The 21,259-nt window shown below is 34.3% G+C and overlaps 1 protein-coding gene across 1 annotated transcript in view; it reads left to right on the top strand.

Moving 5' to 3' along the window:
- Positions 1-21,259, top strand: part of LOC145693299 (clavesin-2-like) — a 58,399-nt gene that overhangs the window by 9,093 nt on the left and 28,047 nt on the right. The window contains exons 2-5 of the mRNA XM_081769158.1: positions 1,530-1,701; positions 8,863-8,954; positions 13,177-13,327; positions 15,903-16,093. Of these exons, the coding sequence (XP_081625284.1) occupies positions 1,530-1,701; positions 8,863-8,954; positions 13,177-13,327; positions 15,903-16,093 (606 nt within the window). The remainder of the gene's footprint in view (positions 1-1,529; positions 1,702-8,862; positions 8,955-13,176; positions 13,328-15,902; positions 16,094-21,259) is intronic.

Genomic DNA, 21,259 nt, shown 5'->3' with positions numbered 1-21,259 from the left:
CTTAGTTTAAAACTTCTATTTCTTTTAAACTGAAATCTTTCAATATAACATTCTACGATTATATTCTTTAGGTTAAAAGAGACGGATGATTATGACAAATGAATGATGATGGTAAAATCGGTGGAATACGAATGTGGGAGGAAACGGGAGTACCCGAGAAAACCCATAACAAACGGCTGTACAAACTTACATGGCCGTGGATCGAACGAGAGACCCCACGCACCAGAGGTAACCGCTCAACCACTGAGTCATCGTCCCCACTTTTACTTCCTATAAATGAATCTAAACTTCTCACACTTCTCCTTAACTGTGATTTACATATACTATTTAAATTTTCAGTAATGTCTGATCAAACCGTAACCTAATAATCTCTTGGCTCTAAATGAAGTGTACAAAAATAGCGTAAGGAAAGATAAAGAACAAAGTTTATATTGCGTGGTTACCACCATGCTTGAACTTATCCTCTAGAAAATCTAAATTATTTCACAAATTTGCCTGTTTTGTTGATAATAGTTATCACTAATGTCATCCTCTTTGGTTCACAGTCTGTATGCTAAGTCAACAGTGGGCAGTGTTGTTTAGAGCAAAATTACAGCATGAGAAATGCATTATCTTTATTTAGCTCCTTAACGTAGTCTCCGAAAATGTTCCTTTCTTTCTGTCAACTTAAAGAAAGCCGTAAGCTACTGAAAAGGTTGCTTATAAACACATAATATCAAGAAGCAAACTCCATTGTCTTATCTGTTCTTCGTTGACTCATTCTCTACAAAACACTTCCTCTCATGCAGTTAAAATTCAAAGACTTTGTCGAAGCAGTTATGTTTATATAAGCCAAAGCAAGTCTAACAGTGCTATTTCTTAGAATCTCAAATAATGAAGTTAATTGTTTATAGCTTCTAAAATGAACTATATTATCACAAGGATATCTTCTAAATAGACAAGTATAAAGATGGATCAAGTTCCAAGTAGATGTATATTACATACTAGGTATGCAATGATTGCAAATTTGAAGCGAAGCGATCGATTTTTATTGATTATTCATAGATTTTCTTAGTGCATCCATTATTTTCGTCAATGAACACGACCTGTAAATAGTTGAATTTCGCATATCAGAGAAAGCATAATGGCTTTGAAAACTGTGTTCGCAGAACAAAAGGAAAAGGACTTTACCCTATTTCTAATGCTGGAAATTCTATTTTCCATTGTTTACAAGAGATTGCGCGCCAAATGCTTTTCTAAGGTTACGTATGGACATCCCGTTTTTCGGTCATTATTTCTCAATGGTATGTCCAATCTGGACATGCCACATCTTGCGACACTCAGCGTACGCTCTAGAGAGGTTTACGCATCTCGGAGGAGTATCCGGACAAACAAACGCCTAAGTCGACTAAAAAGGAGCTTCGCTCCAATAATGTAGATTCCAAGCATTTTTCAAACCATGGTCCATCCGGTATAACTATTACTATATATATAAAAGAATATATGTAATATACTTGGTTGGAGTTAATATCTAAGTTCCTATTTTACAGGCGGCACTTAGGAAGAAGGAACCGGTGAAAAGGCCACTCGTTTCAGTGTTTTCATCGAAAAGGTACGAGTATTATCTCCCATCTGAATGGAAGGACAGAGCAAGGAAAGAACTTGGCGAAAATCCAGACACAATACATGAAGAAATACAAAGATTTCGGGAAAGAATACAAGGTAATTCTGTTCACTCTTTTCACTAAAACTCTTTATGTAGAACTTAAGTTTTATTATTAACTGCAGTTCCAGTTTCTGTACTAAGACCATAAGTCAAACTTATAAAATGAATGTTTAAAATGTCACACAACTTTATGAGGAAATTAATTAGTCTACAGTAAGCACTGTAAGTCGCTGCCACTTTGTGACTTACACAAATAAGCGCCTTTTCTATCATAATATTACCCACCCTTTGCAATATTTGGCATAAGATAGTTTCGAGCCCAGCTCTGAATTTCTGCTTGTTATGAAATAAAATATATACTTCCAATGGTATAAATGAAATAAATTGAAATCTTTAATTTATGTTGCACGGTGATGACCTTCAGGCTATAGGAGAGAGATGATTAATGAAAATAAATTATTACAAAAGAACTAATAGAATGAAAATGTGGGAGGAAACGGGAGAACTACGAGAAAACCCACGAACATGATGTTGTTCACTCTCTAATCACATGATCTGGGATCTAACCAGAGACCCCTCGCACCAGAGGTGAACATTCTACCACTGAACTACCGTGTCCTGTAACTTGTGGCGTTTATAAGTGTAAGAACTGATGTATATGCCAAGAGACAGAATCATGCTTCATGAAACCACATTTTCCTTATCCGACAATACCGGATCAATGGGGTAGCTCATTAAGCTAAGCTTGTCAAATATTCATATCAATAGAACACATGCAAAGGTGTTAGATCGACAGTTACCAACTTATATAACTCGCGAGAGGCTACCTACCAGGGAGTTGCAAACAAAACATAGAGAAATGGCAACTAATAGCATTAAAAGTAGAAAGGTCGAGATGAATAAAACCTAGCGTCGTACGACTCGGATTTTATAGTGATAAAATTTCACAAAGACTTGCACAAAGTCATGTGGGAGCTCAGGCATCCCTGTCTTGCAAGTGGTCGTACTGATTTCTTTGGACGTATGACATATTTAGCTATGATCACTCCGATGGTTAACACTTTCCCGACATATTTCACTTTTCGGTTGTACAAACAATGTATGTATACGCTTAACAATAACAGTTTACTTACGGCGGCACTTCACTAGCATCAAAACAGCACTGCAGCACCTGTAATCTGAGACAACACAGTGATAACGACAGCAGTTTCATGTTTCTGCCGCAACTGCACAGGTAACAGAAGCATTGCCAAATCGGTAGGATATAAACTCAACAACCTTCTGTAGCCCCTTGCGAAGGATTTGTTTGGAGCAACTATTTCGTACTGTTCTATGAAGAACATCTGTGCTCGTGAATATAATACGTGACAATAAATATATCTGTTATAACATATGTCTCATAGATATTAAGATCCTGAAGTTATTGTTCTTCATCCCTTAAAAAGACCAGAAACTAAAACTTTTTGAACTATAATCATTAAAAAGAATTATTATTGTGGGTAAATGTAAAGTGTGTAAAGTAATTATAATTAAACTTCTTATTGGAAAAAAATGTATTCTTTGTGCCTGAAAAGATAACATTTTACCAACTGTGGAGTAACTTACCTAAGTTAAAAAAAAAAAAAGAAAGAAAAAAAGAAAGAAAGAAAGTAAAACACTTTTGTAACTGTAGTAGGAAAACTATAATTTTACGTATCTAAAATTGTGTAAGGTCCCCATTTGAATTTGTATGTTGTTCACCAGTTGCATGCTCAAAACCGGGTTTTCCAGATTATATAGATAGATAGATAGATGCCATAGAAGATATAGAAGATACAAAATCCTGAAACGATATGAACCTGGGAGCTTGAACCCCTATTGATGACGTCTTACGTAATAGCAAAAATAAATTCCAATTCCAATTAAACTATCAGTAAAAGTGGAATATCAGAAACTAGTTTCAACTTTCTCAAACATGACACTGTTGTTCACTCACAAAGTTTATGAAAATAGATAAATTCAAAGTTCCACCGACCTAGAGAACGTGGAAAAGTCAGGGAATTGAGCTTACTCGTGTAACATCATGACCAAGGAAGTACATTTTATGAAAACCTGGAAAAAACTGAAAAAGTCAGGAAATTTAAAGTGCAGATGTTTACTTCTCAGAATCCATTTCAGTATTTCCTAGTGTTGTAAAAAAACGGTTTTTTTCTGTGAAGTTTTTTTTCAATAAAAAACGTCGTTCTTTTTCATGTTTTTTTTTCAAATGTCTGTTTTTTTTCTGGCAGCTATTATTTATTGATGTATGTTGAAGATTATTGAAATAATCAATAGAACTTGAGTCGAAGCCCTCGTAACTTACAAATCGTTTGTTTCCTTGTACATATATACGAGCAAAATCATGTGATTATTCCTTTCGGACCCAGATCATTTTTGGCGTTTTCCTACTTTGTCAGTTAGTGACGTATTCCTCAAAAACCATTTACCCTATTGATATAGTTAACACGTTGTTTTTTTAGAAAAGGAATGTGGCTATTTTTTGGTGTACGTTACATTGCAGTGTTGCGAGCGGGTGGGAAATTACTGAGGGAAATGTAGGGGTGAAAATTTACAAAAAAATCCTAACCGAAATTCAAGATTTTTTGTATCTAGCACCACTCTTGCCATATGGGTCTAAGTTACCTAAAAAGATTCTTTGGTGCGTTGACAAGGTAGAGTGAAAACCTGAAGTCGCTGGCTTCCATTCAAAGAGAGAAAGAAAAAAAAATGTTTCCATACACATGAAATTTTGACACTTTTTACTCCTCAAAAGCAAAAACCAACAGATATGCCGACGCTACAGCTTCTCCAATTATCCTATTTGAAACTTTTTATGGTGTGTTCTGTAGGCTAAAGAGAAGGCTTTCAGGTAGTGGTACATTTGTTCCAACGTAGCGAGCAAGAGGGAAATAATAGAGGGGAAAGGGAAATTTGCCGAAATTTTCACTTAAAATCGGGAATTAATTGTTTTGGCTGGAAACATTGCCATAAAACATACGTAAACTATCTGAAAGTAAACCTTGGTACCCTAAGAATTTATCCTACAAGTATCATTGCGATATCTAACAAAGTAAACATGAAATTTTAAAGAAAAATCTCATTCTAACTCAGAAATGCACAATTTTCTTACCATTTACAGAACATGGTTTATTATAAGCCGCAACTGTACTTCCCCTAATTATTCTACCGAAACTTTTTATGGTGCGCTGTGTCGGCTAAGGACGAGGCTTTCAGACAGTGGTACGTTTGTTTGAATGTAGCCAACAAGAGGGAAATAATAGAGACAAAAAGGGAATTTTTCCAAAATTTCCTCCTAAAATCGGAAATTAAAGTTTTCTGTAGCTGGCAACAGTGCTAGCAGACACACACAAACTATCTTAAAAGAAGCTTTGGTATCCCTATTATATACCCTACAAGTATTGTGACGATATCTAATAAAGTAAGCAGATCATTAAAAAATATTTCAGTCTACGTAAAAAAATCAATTATCTTTCCACTTAGAGAACAAGGTCTACTGTAAACCTCAATTGTACTTCCCCTAACTATCATATTGAAACTTTCTATAGTGCGTTGTGAAGGGCAAAGACAAGACTTTCAGATACTGGTACTTTTGTTCCTATGTAGTCAACAAGAGGGATATAATAGACAAAAAAACGTAATTTTCCCCTAACATCTTGAATTAAAATTTTCCGTAGCTGGCAACACTGCTACCAGACAGACGAAAACTATCTTTAAATAATCACTGGTACATTACTAATATATCCTACAAGTATCATGGCGATATTTAAGAAACAATGCTTTTAATTACCAAAAATATATATCGATAAAACAGAAAAGTAGGGAAAATCAAGAGTTAGAACCTAAATCCGAATTTTTTGTGCGTCCCCTAATTACTCCACTGTAACGATATGTACCCGAGTTTGTTCAGTAAGAACAAATGTTCGACTGGCGTAAGTTGACTTGCATTGGGACGTATAGGTAGGTTTATAACAAAAATTTCGAATTTTTTGCCCAAATTTAAGGAGATTTTAATTTCCGTAGTTGGCAACACTGCGCGCAAGCCCATCCAATTGATGTCAACAATTAGGTATCCATCCGACGTATCTACCTGACAAGTCTTAAGGAGGTCTCTCTACAACGAATGAAGCTACAGGGGAAAAGTAATAAAGAAAATTCGAAAATTCTTGAATTTTTGACGGGTGAAATTTGAGAAGGAAATTCGACACACAGAAGAAGAAGAAACTAAAATGATAAACTATGGACCAACCATATTTGGCAAAAAGAAAATATATACCGATATCTTAATTAGTGACCATACAGGAGCGTATTAAAAAAGTGACACACGCGTATGTGTCACTTTGGCCATGTGGGTCCGAAAGGGTTACGAGTGTACATTTAATTACATTTTTTTGACTACTAACTTGTGTTGTTGTAGTAATTATAGTCTTGACTAATAATAATATCGTTGTTGTAAACAATCATAATCTCTCCTTTTTACATCTTAGTTCCAATACTGATGCTGAGAAATGCAGGGTGTTTCAAAATGAATATTGGGGAATTAAGTCTTCGTAGTACTTATTACATTTTACGCACAATTATAAACAATACATCAAATAAAAGAACACCTCAAACAGTTTTTGCTTCAAGTGTTTGATGTGAGCTTCATTCGTCACATGGCACACATTGAGTCAATAGGCGAGAAAGGCCCATAAACTTTCCGCCATATGGCACAAAACATTCAATTCATACAGACGGTTGCACTGTAACTACATATTCAGTCTTTGCAAAATTAAAACACACAAAGCTTTCTGGTCTCTAGTCTCCATCTTTGCTACTTGCTCTTTCTAACGGCAGACAGAGGAAACAATGCATGGCATGCGTGTGTTCAAAACTGTTTGAGTTATTCTTTCATTTGATAATGCTTATAATTGTAAGTTAATTGTAATAGATACTACAAAGTTTCAAAACCCTAATATTCATTTTGAAACACCCTGCATTACTTCAAATTATGTCATTCTATATTCATGTCTTGTATGTACACTCATGTCCAAAATTATTGTTCCATGTCTATAAATATGTTGTTCTAGGAATATAATTTGATAACGAATCCGCCTGGTATTTCTTATAATGTTAGTGTGTGTATAATCGGCAAAGACATGTATGTGGAAAATTTCATGTCAAAACAGCAGTAAATAAGAACAATAAAACGAAAATGAAACTTTCTTGTCCATTTAGCAACATTTCCTTTTACTCTTTCTCATTTTCGTATTTATAATTCTTTTCCTTTGAAATTTACCATAAATATACATTTTCAGATTATACACACAGCATCAATATTAAAAGTACCCTGCAAAATCATTATCAAATCATATTCTTACAAGAAGACAGTTATAGATATGCGACAATCATTTTGGACATGAGTGTACATATCATCGGGCCTGCCCTAGGCAATTTGTCGCCCGCGCAATGATGTAATTTGCCGCCTTCCTCTTTCTCCAGAAAAAACAAATCTTAAAAGTCACGATTTTAAGTATGCTACTCCAGCATGAACAACGAAAGGGAAGGAAACTACACCCGCACTCAGAAAGACTTATATACTTACTACAAATACAATATTGTTGTGTCTGTTTTTTTCTTTAAATATTAATCTATTATGTTAGTGAAAGATAAAGCAAATACATTTGAAAGATGGTAATCCATTTTATAGAATTCAATATCAAGTTTCAATCTCAACATATCAGTTTGCAATTATAGTGCAACTAGCTCTTTTACCTTTATTTCTTGATTTTCCTTCTACATCTGTTATTTATTTATTTTTTTTAAAGTTTTTCCACCTTCAATGATAACGATCCTATTTGCGACAAAGACAAGCGAAGCTCTGCTAACTAACCAAAGGGGGCAGGCATTCGAGAATTGAGTTCCTGTATTTGACAACAATCAAGCAGTTTATTCTGGGATTTATTTTACCATTTGCTTTAGCACTGATCATGAGACTTAAACTAATGAGACCTAAACATAATTTATGAATGTAGTATTCAAATAGAAGGTCAGCTTAGTGAATTTAGCTACCATGATCATGAAGTCTGTCTCCAACAAGAAATATTTATTTTAAATAAAATACTTATGACAGATATTGCAGCCCCATGGAAATGCACGTGTTGCACATGTGATAGAGCCAGCAATGCATATCATATATCAAGTCGACAAATTATTTATATATGATATTCAGAAAAATATTAGTAGGCAAATTAGTTTTAGTTTTTACCTTTAGACAAGTTATTTGCGTTTTATACTGTTCGTTATATTATTTTCGTACTTATTAAAGGCCTACTTTCACGAAAAAAAAAATGTTTATTTCTACTTTTATTTCTTCGTTGATATTGGTGAAACAATACAGAAACCCGGATTCTTAGTAGGTACACTACTCATATAAATTGTAAAATATTTGTACCGCATCAGTTTCTAGTGTTTAATTTATGTTGCATTTTATGGTAATTACACCTACATAAAAATACTTCAGACTTAAATGACGTAAGATACATTACAAATGACTATTTAAAAAAAAAACGAAATTTAGAAAAAAAACGAGAGGCAATGTTTTTTTTCTAAAAAAAACGTACATTTCTGAAAAAAAACGAACGTTTTTTTTTTCTATTTACAACACTAGTATTTCCCCTACCGGCTCTACCTATACACATTTAGCAATAGAACACACTACTATACTCCATATTAAGATAAACGAAAGTTTTTGTTGCTAGTTGCAGCGGGAAATTTGTTTATTGCAGTTTCATAGTATCTGCTTGAATAGTGTATTTATATTTTGAGTTGAATTTATATGAAATCAATTTTCTTCTTCTTGGCATCATAAAATGAATATATGAAATAAGATTATAACAATGAAAAGATATCTTATATTAAGTAAGATATCTTACGAACAGTTTATTTCATTTCATTTAACAAATAGTAAATTTCTGTTTGTAATACAACTCTCACAAATGAACAAATGTGAAGTAAGTGATTATTTTTAAGATCCTATATCTTTTATCACGAAACAAAGTAAAAGCTGGATGTGAGTAATGTCAAACAAGCAATTAGCTTTTTCAAAAATTTAGTATTATTATTTCAATCTTTCAGCCAACTAAAAACTAGTTGTAATATTAGTAAAAGTAATATGCGTTTTTGTTATTTCAATTTTTCAGCTGACAAAACTTTCAGAACGCGACTAGACGACTGTTTCTGTCTATCTTTTCTTCGAGCAAAGAAATTTGATCACGACAGAGCGTACACTCTTGTAAGTATTTATCTGTATTTCTCGTTTTAAATTTTAATTTCAGGCAACGCTTTTAGTAAGATCTCAAATAATTCTGGATTGGGAATAAAGTTCTTTCTCTGTTATTATCCAGGCTAAGAAAATAGCAAAAGCTTTGTTTAAGCTCCGATCCTTTCATGTTGCACGGGAAAGATGTAGAAGCGCACGATATACAATATTTAAAAAAAAAGAAAATATGCAAGTCAGATTTAAGGTATGTGATATAATAATAATAATAATAATAATAATAATAATAATAATAATAATAATAATAATAATAATAATAATAATAATAATAATAATAATATACGTATTCAAACTTTTTATTTTTTCATCGGGAAATAACAGATATAGGTCCAATAACAATTTCCTGTACATTAAAAAGTAGCAGTAAAAATAATAATGATAATGAAAGTAAATATAAAAACAAATCAATTGTTAATACAAATAAAAATCAAATGGGCATGCAAAAATATTAAACATAGTAACTACATATGCTGCAAAAGGTGATATCTGGTAAATTGTTTCTTGCTAATACTAAAATCTTCAATAAATATAACAATAAGATGAAAATAATTATTGGCCTTAGACAAACACTTTATATAAATACATCAATTAAACTAGGTAGTACAAACTTAAACATTTTGTAACTTTCAGTAGTAGTGTACGAAATATGCAAGTTTACAGTATTAATTAACTGTAGTTTACCAGTTAGAATTTCGTGTAATAGAATTTCCTAATCATATAAAATTCTTTCTGATAGTTTCAAGAGTGCAAGTAGATATCTAATTTCATCTTGAGTTTTGAATGACAAAAACTTAAATTTCCAGTTAATCAGGAAAGAAATAAATTTTCAACAGATTTAATTTATTATACAAGTACTATACGCTTCTGTTCAACACAAGAAACAATCTTAAAATCTTAAATCTGATTTAAACTACTAGTTGAGCAAAACAATGCGTGTATTGTAATAATATTAACGTATAGCAGTTTCGCCAACTATCCACTTTGGCTTCACCAGACATTATGAATACACAGGTATTGATAGAATTAATATAAGAGACAAGAAAAAACATTCCCTGATTCTTGATTGGCTACCATAGGTTCTGCAGGCAATCCCCTTTCAATATAAAACAGAAACAGAAATCGCTAATTCCTCCCCCCCCCCACCTGTTGATACCACATACCACATACATTCATATCTTGTAACTAAGCCTAATCTAATTTACAAAATAACTTTTACAAATTACTCGTAAATATGGATACTAAATAAATAAATAAATAATGCTATACAAATACTACACAATAATACTAAATTTACAAAAATAAACTTGCACAATAACTAATTTAATCTTTAAGGCTCCTTAAAATGTATTCCTGCTCATCAATTTTAAGTCCTGAATTCCAGTTCATGACTCTATCGCCTTCTATTTCAATAAATCTTTTTTCCTTCCGTTTCCTAACTAACCTTCTCTGCTCTTAGCCCAGCACTTTCACTTCATTTCAATTAATTGAATGTCCCGTGTCTTTTATGCTTGTAGAATCCATTTCTGTCTTTTCTCAACGTAATGTCACCCTTATGTTGTCTTATTTGCTCTTTTAATGTCTTCTCGTTTCCCCAATATGCTACATATCACATTTACTGCACTAGATCCTATATATTACTCCTTCTTTCTCCATCATTTCTCCTCCTCTTTTTCTTTCGTCTTCCTTCGCTTCTCCCTTACTACCTCTAGTAATCTCTTGCTTCCTTTTCTGTACCTGAAAATACTTATAATCTTCTTCAGCGTTCTTTTGATGACCTCTGTGTCTTCCCCCATACTCTTTATCCTCCACCACATTTTCCTTTACTCTTTTTCTCCTTCGTCTTCCTACTCTTTTTCTTCTCTTCCTCTTTTCCACTTGTACTTTAGTTTCCTTTTATCATATCCATTTCCCTCTAGCTACTCGTGGAAGGCCTCTATCCTTCCCCTGTGCTTTTCTTCTCTCAATATTCGACTGTGTAATTCTTTTCTTTTTACGTGTCACTAATGAAGTTTATTTTCGTCGAATAGTATACATTACTTCTAGCATGGCAGTAGTTTCCCAATGCACTATATAAACATAATGTACTTCTCTATTTGTCTTTCGTAACCATCTTTTGACTTCTGTACTTGTACACATAGAAACAATGAGCTTCGTCGTGGCTATATGCTTAACATATGATTTTTTGATGCGGAAGATCTGAATTCGATTTCCGATGGAAGGTCATGTGGATTCTACATTGAACCGTACGTCGAAGTCTCATATAGCCTCGGTGCTGAAAAGGAAGCATTCTACCTTCCAATCAACCAACCACACAGAAACAGCAGTGAAATGTATGGGCGTATATTAGATGTATAGTGATCTACTGCCACGTTAGTCCAAGGACGAGATCCCGTCTGTCGGTCTGTTTTAATAAGCTGATACTGGTGGACCCGGCCCGTATTTCATCACTTTGGACCTCCAAAGTCCTCGTGCATTCCGTGTCCCTTCAAAATGTGTCCCTCAACCTTGTTGCGTTCCTGAGTCCTGAGTGCTATTAGTTATACCTGGTGAAGGGGGTTCCAGTAGTATGTCTGCAGGCATGGCGACTGAACGTTATAAGGCAAGCGCACATACCACCACTACAAATACTAGCTACCAAATCCCACAGGTTAATCACAACCCGACAGAGTCCAATACAAATGCGGGATCCCCAATAGAATTCGAGGGGGGTTTGCTAATTCCCGGTCCTGCTTGCCTCTGTTGCTCAAAGATTTCAGCCCATCACGTAGAAGTACCACGATACTTTGAGATACTTCTGTATTTTACCCCGGATCCAATGGTACTTGTCAGATCACCATTTAGAATTGAGATCATTCCCTAATGCAGTTAGTGTCCTCCCTTCCACTGGGATCGGACACAGTTACCCAAATACTTGGGATTCGGATCTTTACCCAATTTCCGATTGGGCATCTTCCAGGAAGAAGACTGTCTCCTCACTTCCCTTGCCGGTTCGATGGTCCAAGCTCATGTGTTTTGGATTCCGCGTTAATCAGTAGGTTCCGTTTCATATAGCCTCGCTGCTGGAAGGAACGTTAAACTCAAAATCGACTCGACTCGATAGTCCAAGCAATATGGGATTTCCTCTAGTTACGGTAAAAGTACTGTGTAGTGTGCACATTACAGGATCTTATGACTGATATAGACTGGATACACAAACGTTTCTGGATACTCCCACGCCAGCGTCGTCGGTATTCATCCACAACCACTACTACTGAGGACCTTCACTACCTCTACCCATTTTGAGGTATTGAGTGAGTTAGGTTACTATGTATCCCATCCCGGACCTCGAACATGCACCATATGCTCTCTGAGAGGTTGTAACTTCTCCTACTATTTCTTCTCCACCCCACTATTTACACCAACTGCAAGTCTTTTACGCGTCGAGATACCACGTAGTTTTATCTCCCGAACCCACGGGCACGACCTAATTGCTCATTTTTAGGATAGCCGTAGCCTAAACTCTGCCAATAGGAGCAGCAGTTTACCTAAGGGTTCCATCTACCTTGCAAAGTGCATGCCCGTTCATGCACTGAACTGTGCTAAAACGAGGAAGTCCCTCCACTTATCTCAGTGTGGGCTTGAGACCGGCCATGGCAGGTTTAGTACCAAGGTATATTACAATGTGCTTTGAACGTTGAGCTTGATAGTGTGGTAGCTATCGCCGTGCATTTGGTGCACGAAATCCAGAGGTTTGATTCCCGGTGGGAAAGGAACGATCGCATTACAATGATTCAGATCCCATTTTGAAATGTAGGTTTCTCCTGCACACATAGTTTGCTACTAACAAACTAAATACAATTCAATCGTGCGCTTTGAAAGACATTCTGTAAATATTAAGGAGTTTATAATACTACCTCTCATAAGCTGACTGGTAAGTGAGCAGAATGATCGTTATGTAACTTTTATATACAACCATGAAGTAAACCTATTTTGTAAAGTGAATGTTCTTTATGAAACTAAAGTATGTGAATATGCAACTTTTCCTAAGTATTTTCCCACAGACTACAATTGTTAACGGCATAGAGGGAATAGGTGATCTCCTGAAAAGATTTTGTTTATTTCTAGCTGGGAGGGATGATTAGTGTATTTTAAAAAAACACGGACTTTAATACACGTATGTGGTTCCTTGTTATTTTAGCTTAAGCGGTATTTCGATGTCAAAGCGAAGAATCCTGAGTACTGGAAGCCAACGTTACCTTCAGAAACACGTCATATCTATAAACAACAGATCCATCATATCATAAAGGACAGAGATCTTCTGGGAAGAAGAATATTGGTCCTTAGGTTAGGTTAGTAATACTTTTATAGTAATTGGTACAAGTGATATTTCTTGTGTTATTGAAACTCTCCCGTATATAGAATTTTGGTATATAAGATATTTAATGTGTAGTAAAAATATTTATAAATTGTACTCTTTTACATATGTTAGAATGTTCGCAAAAATATATATAATAGAGAAGAGAGAATAAGAGAATCAATTCATCTTCCTTCATATATAGATTAAAATATTGTATTACATTTGGGCAAAAATGCTTTCTCTTTCTTGATGTTCATTTTAACAAGTTTCGTTCTGGTCTCTTTGCTAATCAAATTCCTTTTTATGTTCATTCTTCCAAGATAATCCACATAGTCTCGAATTCGTTCTAAGAAGAATGATCTATAGTGTCAGGTATCCAAAAAATTGCATGCCGGTATCTGCTGTGAGAAATAATGGGCCTGTAGCTTTGATTACATGTTCCCAAAGAGTTATATGCTTACGAAGTCCGCTTTTGTAAATGTCATTGTCCTTTGAGTCAAAAAATTGAACTATCACCTGCGTAACATCTCGGTTTCGGAATTGTTGGTCACACAAATAATTATTCATGGCCGAAAACAGGCGGCAGTAGATATAGCAACGTCCGGAAAGCAAGAATAATGACGTAAAATTTCCCAACCAAGCATGATAATTGCCTCTGTGGTCGTTTTTGCTGTACTCGTAAAAGAGCTGGTGTTGTCTCGAAGAAGGACCACTGCTTTCCTGCTGACTAGTGCTGGCTACTTTTGAAGCAGCATCTGCAACTATTTGCAACTGGGACAAGTACACGTCAGCTGTGATAGTTTTGCCACTCTCTAGTAATTCAATACCAGCACTGGATCACAAACACAAAGCAACACTTTCTATTGATGAATATTTTGTCTGATAAGAAATGTCATGGATGACAAATGATATTTTCTTTTGTAGTTATTGTGTAACACCCATTTCTTGTCACATGTCAATATCGGCCGAGGAGTGGAGCTTTCTTATGGTATGACAGCAATGAAGAGCAAATGATGAGCCGCTTTAATTTGTCTTCCTTTGTTGGAATGTGAGGAATCCATTAGCTGAACTTGCATTTTTTTCCAAGGCAATCGAATGGCTTCCTCCGATACTCCAAGCACATGCACAAGCTTCTTGCACGTTTTATATGGATTATTCCCGATGTCCTGCTTGAGTAGCTGTTTATCGATAGTGGATGGATGCCTAACTCGGAGCTTATCCTGGAAGCTCTTGTCTCCACATGCAAATCAGCTTAATCATTTTCGTACTGCCCAATTTGAATTGAAACAGTAAAAATAGCCGTAAATCATCCTTTGGCACTGGCATATTCACTTGATGAACTACTTTCGACTAGTCTGACACGCCTCGTAGCTTTGCACTGACTGACGGTTGACGGGAATGCCAACATCAGACGTTATCCCAGCAGGGTTGCCAACACTTGTCGTTTAAATTTCACATTTTCCCTCGAGCTTTTTTCTTTTTTTTCTTTTTTTTTTTTGATATCTGATATGTACTCTCCTATTTAGAAACGGCTCGTATTTTTAATCTCTTACTTTAAAAAGTCATAATCAGAATCGAACATTTTCATACTTCGTTGGTAACAATTTGAATTTTATCTTTACAATTTTATCTTTATGGGAATAAAACTTCAGAAAGGTGTTTCAGCCTATAGGAATGAAATGTAAAATTTTTACCGATTGTCTTCCCTCAACAGCCGGCACTGTTTATTTATCACTTGATATAATCAGGAATAAATTCCAGCTACTCATCAACCATTTGTTTCAGTACAATATTACTAGAATGATAGTATTCACAGAATTTATATTACAACGTGACATGATCATAGATCATACATTGTTTCTTTCCTTTAAATAAAATGTAATATGTAACAATTAAATTATTATATTTATATTTACAACTATATTCACTAATTATACACATTTTATATACGTAATACTATTTTTGTGACAGTTAACTTCAAATCTCATTCTAATCCAGGATGTTAATGTGGGAATTAAAAATTATTTTTTATTTCTAGTTCATAGTTATAATTATTCTCTTATCTTAATTAGCATACAGAATCTTTTAATAATTGATAAACATGAGAAGGACATAGAAACATTACACATAATTTAACCTTAACTGCATAAAACATTATTTTACACTATCCAGAATTTATTGTTCATGTTACAGTAGTATTCGTTCCATTGTATTTTATTCTTTACAATTACTATTTGTTTTCTTTTTGCTAAGACTACTTTTATAATTTTTCAAGAAAATTATACCTTAAATATGATTGAAAAACAAACTAAAGTAGAGATTTTTTGCTTAGTGGATATTATAGATATTGTTTTCCAAATACTAATAATTATTACCTTTGTTCTATTTAGTTGACAACACAATTTTTAATACATGTTTTATTTTATCAATCTATAATTAGTAATCTTAAGCATTTAACATTACGTATATTAGTATACATTAGCTTATATTAATTAATTATAAAATAAAAAAAATATTTTAAAAATCTATATATCTATGTTAATATAGTGACGATACGCATTTTACAGGTCAAATTGAAACATCCACTCCTGTAAGTGAACTGTTCGGTACGCTGAATACTACGCTGGAGAAACTAGCGATGGACCAGATCACGCAAGTATCTGGGATGGTTGTCATTCTAGATCTCTACAATTTCAGTCTAAAACATGCGAAACTCGCTACACCTCGAAATGTTGGTACTCTTGTCAGTATAATCCAGGTATGATGCCCTTGAGTATATTTTATATATTTGTATATCATCTTATTAAAAGTCCTTAGTACGTACTGTCTGTTGAGGAAGTAAATGTACACTTTTTTATGAGTCTGGCACCCTTATACCGACTAGTGTGCAGAATATGGGAATTAATTCAGTAAAATCTGTAGTTCGGTGATGAGAGGCTATGAAAGTCTAAAACACACACTTAAGAGGAGCAGAAGTTATAAATGTAAATTATGCATAGCAGAGATAGATGACAACATAAAAGAAATACGAAAGAATCTATGGAAAAAGAAAAGTGGCGTAGAAGATTAGAAGTGGAAGCACCGATTGAAATTGCCTGTAAAGATGTCAATGGCAATGTCTTTAAGAGGTCGTGGCCTAACGGTTAAGAAGGACTACCAATCGCAAGAGTAGCAGTTCGACTCTATACAAGGAACTTTTTTTTTTTAATTTATAATTTTTGCTGTCCTTGATAGGTGATGTCAGACGTTTTAATATTTTGTGTTAAAGGAAGATAGACATGCTATTGTTGTTGACAATGAAAATTAAATTTGTGTGATCACGAAGACGTTAATATTTAATTTAGTCTCTTGTCATGTCAACTCTCAAAACATTCTGGGTTGACGGTTCCTAACTTGGGCGTCAATGGATTTTTTTAATTTTGCGTCTTTTTCCCCGCACCGAGGCTACATAAGGACGGGATCTACAGCTTAACGTGCCAAATACCCTGATCAGCCCTACCAAGAATCGTACTCGGGACCAGTTACACCAACTGTGACATTTAAACGAGTTACAATGTCGAATTTTTTCCCCAAATTTAAGAGGTCACTTTTTATAGCCTACTTATTTGATCGAAAAGTATTTTTCACAACTTGAAAGTGCAAATCTTAAGTTACCTCAGACACGAGATAAATGTACAGTCACTTATTAGAAATGAAGCTTCCAAGTTTCAAAACCACCTAAGACAAGTAAATACATATTTAATGTAGCTATTTCAAAAGCTGCTTCAGGTTCCATAGTTTTCTTACTTTCATTGATGAGTTTTCTTTATCAGGAAACTGCATGTTCCTTACACAAAATATTTTTTTTTTTAATAAAAGAGACACTGACCAAAGCTTACAACTTTACTTTATTTTAAATTATAATTTGTAACTGTTTCGGATATCTAACATATCCTTCTTCAGACACGATCGAAATTAATGAAAATACAGACATATATATAAATGTTGTTATAACAGATTTTTTTAAACTCTGTTATAACAACATTTATATATATGTCTGTATTTTCATTAATTTCGATCGTGTCTGAAGAAGGATATGTTAGATATCCGAAACAGTTACAAATTATAATTTAAAATAAAGTAAAGTTGTAAGCTTTGGTCAGTGTCTTTTGTTAAAACAATTAATCCAAAGCCATGAATAGTCTTACTATCAAAATATTTTTGTAGCTGGTATTCGAACACATGACAGAAAAGCTGTCAGTATGCATGTAAGTCTGACACGCTCTCCACTACTACATCACCTGCTCATTTTTGTCTTGATGATAATATTCCCTAATACTAAGACCATCTGCATGCAATTCGCAAGAATTTAACGTTTATCTTCTTTTTACATTATTCCTTACGTCTATTCTTTATATATTTGATACATGTTATATACATATTATGGTCGTTCATAAGAGGGAGTGAAAATACGTTTTCCTGTAGATAGTCCTAAGAAAAATCGAAATGATATAAGCTCATTTCTGGGACTTACGTTAGTGTCTAGAAGAGTTTGCATTTAAGATGTCCAGAGAGGAAAGTTTCAAATGAATATGAATCACATGACTCAAAGGACTAGCGAAGCAGAAGGAACGAAACCAAGAATAAATGATTCAGATTCGCGGCTATTAGTAAAATGAGAAATAAAATCTATTATATAAAAGCAAGTGAGTTTCTGTCTGATCGCACCATGAACCAATTAAAATTATACTTACTTAGCATAATTATCAATGTTAGAGTTTTCAATGATCTTATGATATCAAATGGATTAAAATGCATATCTTAAGGGAGGGGAGGTCATGGTATATAAGAGAAGTCGAATCTCACAATCACTACGGGAACAATTAAAATTATACTTGGCATGATCATCAACCTCAGACCTCCCAAGAATTTTATATTAAATTGATTAAAATATATATTCTAAGGGAGACGGGAATCATATTTTATGTGAAAAATTGAATGGTGATATGTAAAAATAATAAAAAAGACACATGTTAGTGTCCAATCCATAGTTTTCAGGGTTGTTGAGATGAATAGAGACACTATCGATGCCGTTTAAATCCAAATTCGGTCCCTACTGACCAAATGGTGATAAGTGGTAAATGAAAATGGGTATTATTACGGACTTTTGTCATTACACTTTTATTATAGGGCGTATACTAAGGGTAAAAAGGTTCGAATACTTTCCGTAAGCCTATTCTCCGTTTTAGGGAGGGGCATTTCAGCTAGTTAAAGATATAAATAGAACCCACAGAATAGTGGGGGCTGAAATAAATTAAATTTGATAAAATAAATGGGGGCTGAATGTAAACAATAAGAATAAAACGAACGAAAACATAATAATCATTTCCTTCTTCGCAAGAAATGAATAGAACATGAATATATAATGACGCTTTCAACAGCGAAAGAGAACTTCTTGTTCACACATTCAATGTTATTACTCTAATAAGTATGTAACTGAAAAAAAAAAAACCTACGAACGAGTGTGAAATGGAAAATAAGATGATTCCTATAATTTAACTTGAAGTAACAGATGATCAATGAAAGTGGTGGAATGAAGTTGAAAGAAACTGGCAAACCCCGACAAAACTCGATCACGCTGTTGGATCAGCACCAAACTCACATGAACGTCCACTATTCCGCTCTACAAATGATCATGTCAATAGAAATACAGACAACAAAACGTTCCTATTAAAATTCGTTGCAATCGCCGCATGCTACAATTCGGTACGTAGTTTCTAGTGCGTGTTCCGAAGAAAGTGCAGGAAATTTACCGAAGTTATTCTGAGTAGTACGTCTATACATCTAGAATATGGGCTTGAAAAACCATCTGGCTTTTATCCTATCCTTTTCTCCTCATTCCTGCATTATAAAACTCCATTAATGTTTCATTTAGTTGATATCAGGAGACCATGGAGACCAGCCCATGCAGATGAGTTTTGGGTGTTGTTGTACTCCCACCTGGGTTTGTCTGGACGTATGAGCAGCACTGTTGTCGTGCGTGAATACAAACTCCTCTTGGTCCAGGACATCAATGTAGATCTTGTTGATAATTCGCCCTGGCACTGGAATTAGTTTTCCTGGGCCAGTGGTTGTAGTTCCAGAAATGTGCCGCAATCCGCCCAGAATGCCTTGTCTACACTACATGTTAAGACACTTACCTTGTCATTCGTGATCTATAAACAATGAGTCTTCCTCGTTGATCTCGCAGGAATACCTTCTTATCACTTTATATAGTTAGGTCCCAGTATGTCTTTGCGAGTTCAATGTTTTTCTATTCCCTTCTAATCGTCTCGCCTTGCGCACTCTGTGAGGAAAATGTTGGTGGTAGGACGAAAATTCTTCTGGCAAACTCCCTTTAGTCTTTCCGTACGGTTTCGTGGGAACAGCCTTGTCCCGCAAGACAGGTCTATGTCATATATTATTCCTGGTATCTTCTATCAGCACTTCATCCTGATATCCAGTGGTTGCAATAGCTCTATTGATCAGGGCGAAGATTTAGCTCATTGAACTCTATCGTGCTGGTGGTGATATAAACAGTTGCGAACAGTTCGTCTGTCCTAACGATATACTCTGCTGATTTGATTTGAGATGCATTCTGATCTTGTGACGCGCGAGCCACAATTTCACCACGCTGACCTACTGTCAACTCTTGACTACCACATGGACAACCATGCTATGCGGACTTGTTTGTTTGAATGAATGTTTTGGATGATAACAACATTCATGACGTAACTAGACAATTCTCGGCAATAGTCGTGTAGGCCCCCTTACTTTTATCTCCTAATTGAACATTTCTATTTTCATGATCTATAACTTAGTTTTCATCGTCAAAATTATTCGTCAAAGACGATGGTATTCCTACCTTACATTAGAGCAAAATACTAAGACTTTTAGTCAAAAGGAATTGAAAAATTAAAAAAGAAAAAAAAAAGGAAAAAAAGAAATGAATACTTCGAGTGGGTACGATCTATGGTCATTCAGATTCATGGTCGGCTGCCTTAACCCTCGAGAAGTCGCGCTGCCAAAGTAACGCGAGTAGTCGCGCGCGGTCAAAAGGACTGCATGAACATAATGTGTTGCAAATATCGTTTTAAACATTTTTTCTTGTATTAGAAACGTAATGTTGTAAGTTTTTTGATTAGATGGGAGTAAAATATTTACTATTATAATAAGTTCTACAGCAATAACTATTACAGAAACCTACAATTAGACATCTACTGTTTTTTTCTTTTTTACATTTTTATTTAGAATAAAATGTTTTTCTTTGTTATATATTTCTTTATATGTATAACTATGCACTGGTTTTATTGAAAATTTGAATTCTGATGATGTTCCTTTGTTTTTATAACGAAATACAATATTTCTTTATAATAATATATTTGGTAGCAGTGATGAAAATTTTCCGGAAAATTTTCCGACTCACAAAAACATACTCCACTTATTCCTACGTCATTGTTTAGTCAAGATGTGAGACGGAAAATTTTCTTCTATATTTTTCCGGAAAACTTTTCGTTCTTAACAAATATCAGTGATTAAGTAACAATTCGTCAGTATTCATAAAATTGATTGAATTCATATATAGAAACGTTAAAAAGTGAAAGATGGTTTAAAGAATCTGAAAATTTTCATGGCTTAAACAATTTTCAGTACGGTGTAAGAACTAGTGGAACAATTTTTCATGAATCGAAAAATTGTCTGTCCTGTACAATGAAAATTTTCCGATTCATAAAAATATACTCCACTTATTCTTACATCGTTTTTTAGTTGAGATGTGAGATGGAAAATTTTCTTCTATATTTTTCCGGAAAATTTTCCGTTCTTAACAAATATCAATGATCAAGTAACAATTCGTCAGTATTCATAAAATTGATTGAATTCATATATAGAAATGTTAAAAAGTGAA

Source organism: Thermobia domestica, chromosome 8, assembly GCF_964235325.1.
Source record: "Thermobia domestica chromosome 8, izTheDome1.hap1.1, whole genome shotgun sequence".
NCBI lineage: Eukaryota > Metazoa > Arthropoda > Insecta > Zygentoma > Lepismatidae > Thermobia > Thermobia domestica.
This window is presented reverse-complemented; position numbering and strand designations above follow the sequence as displayed.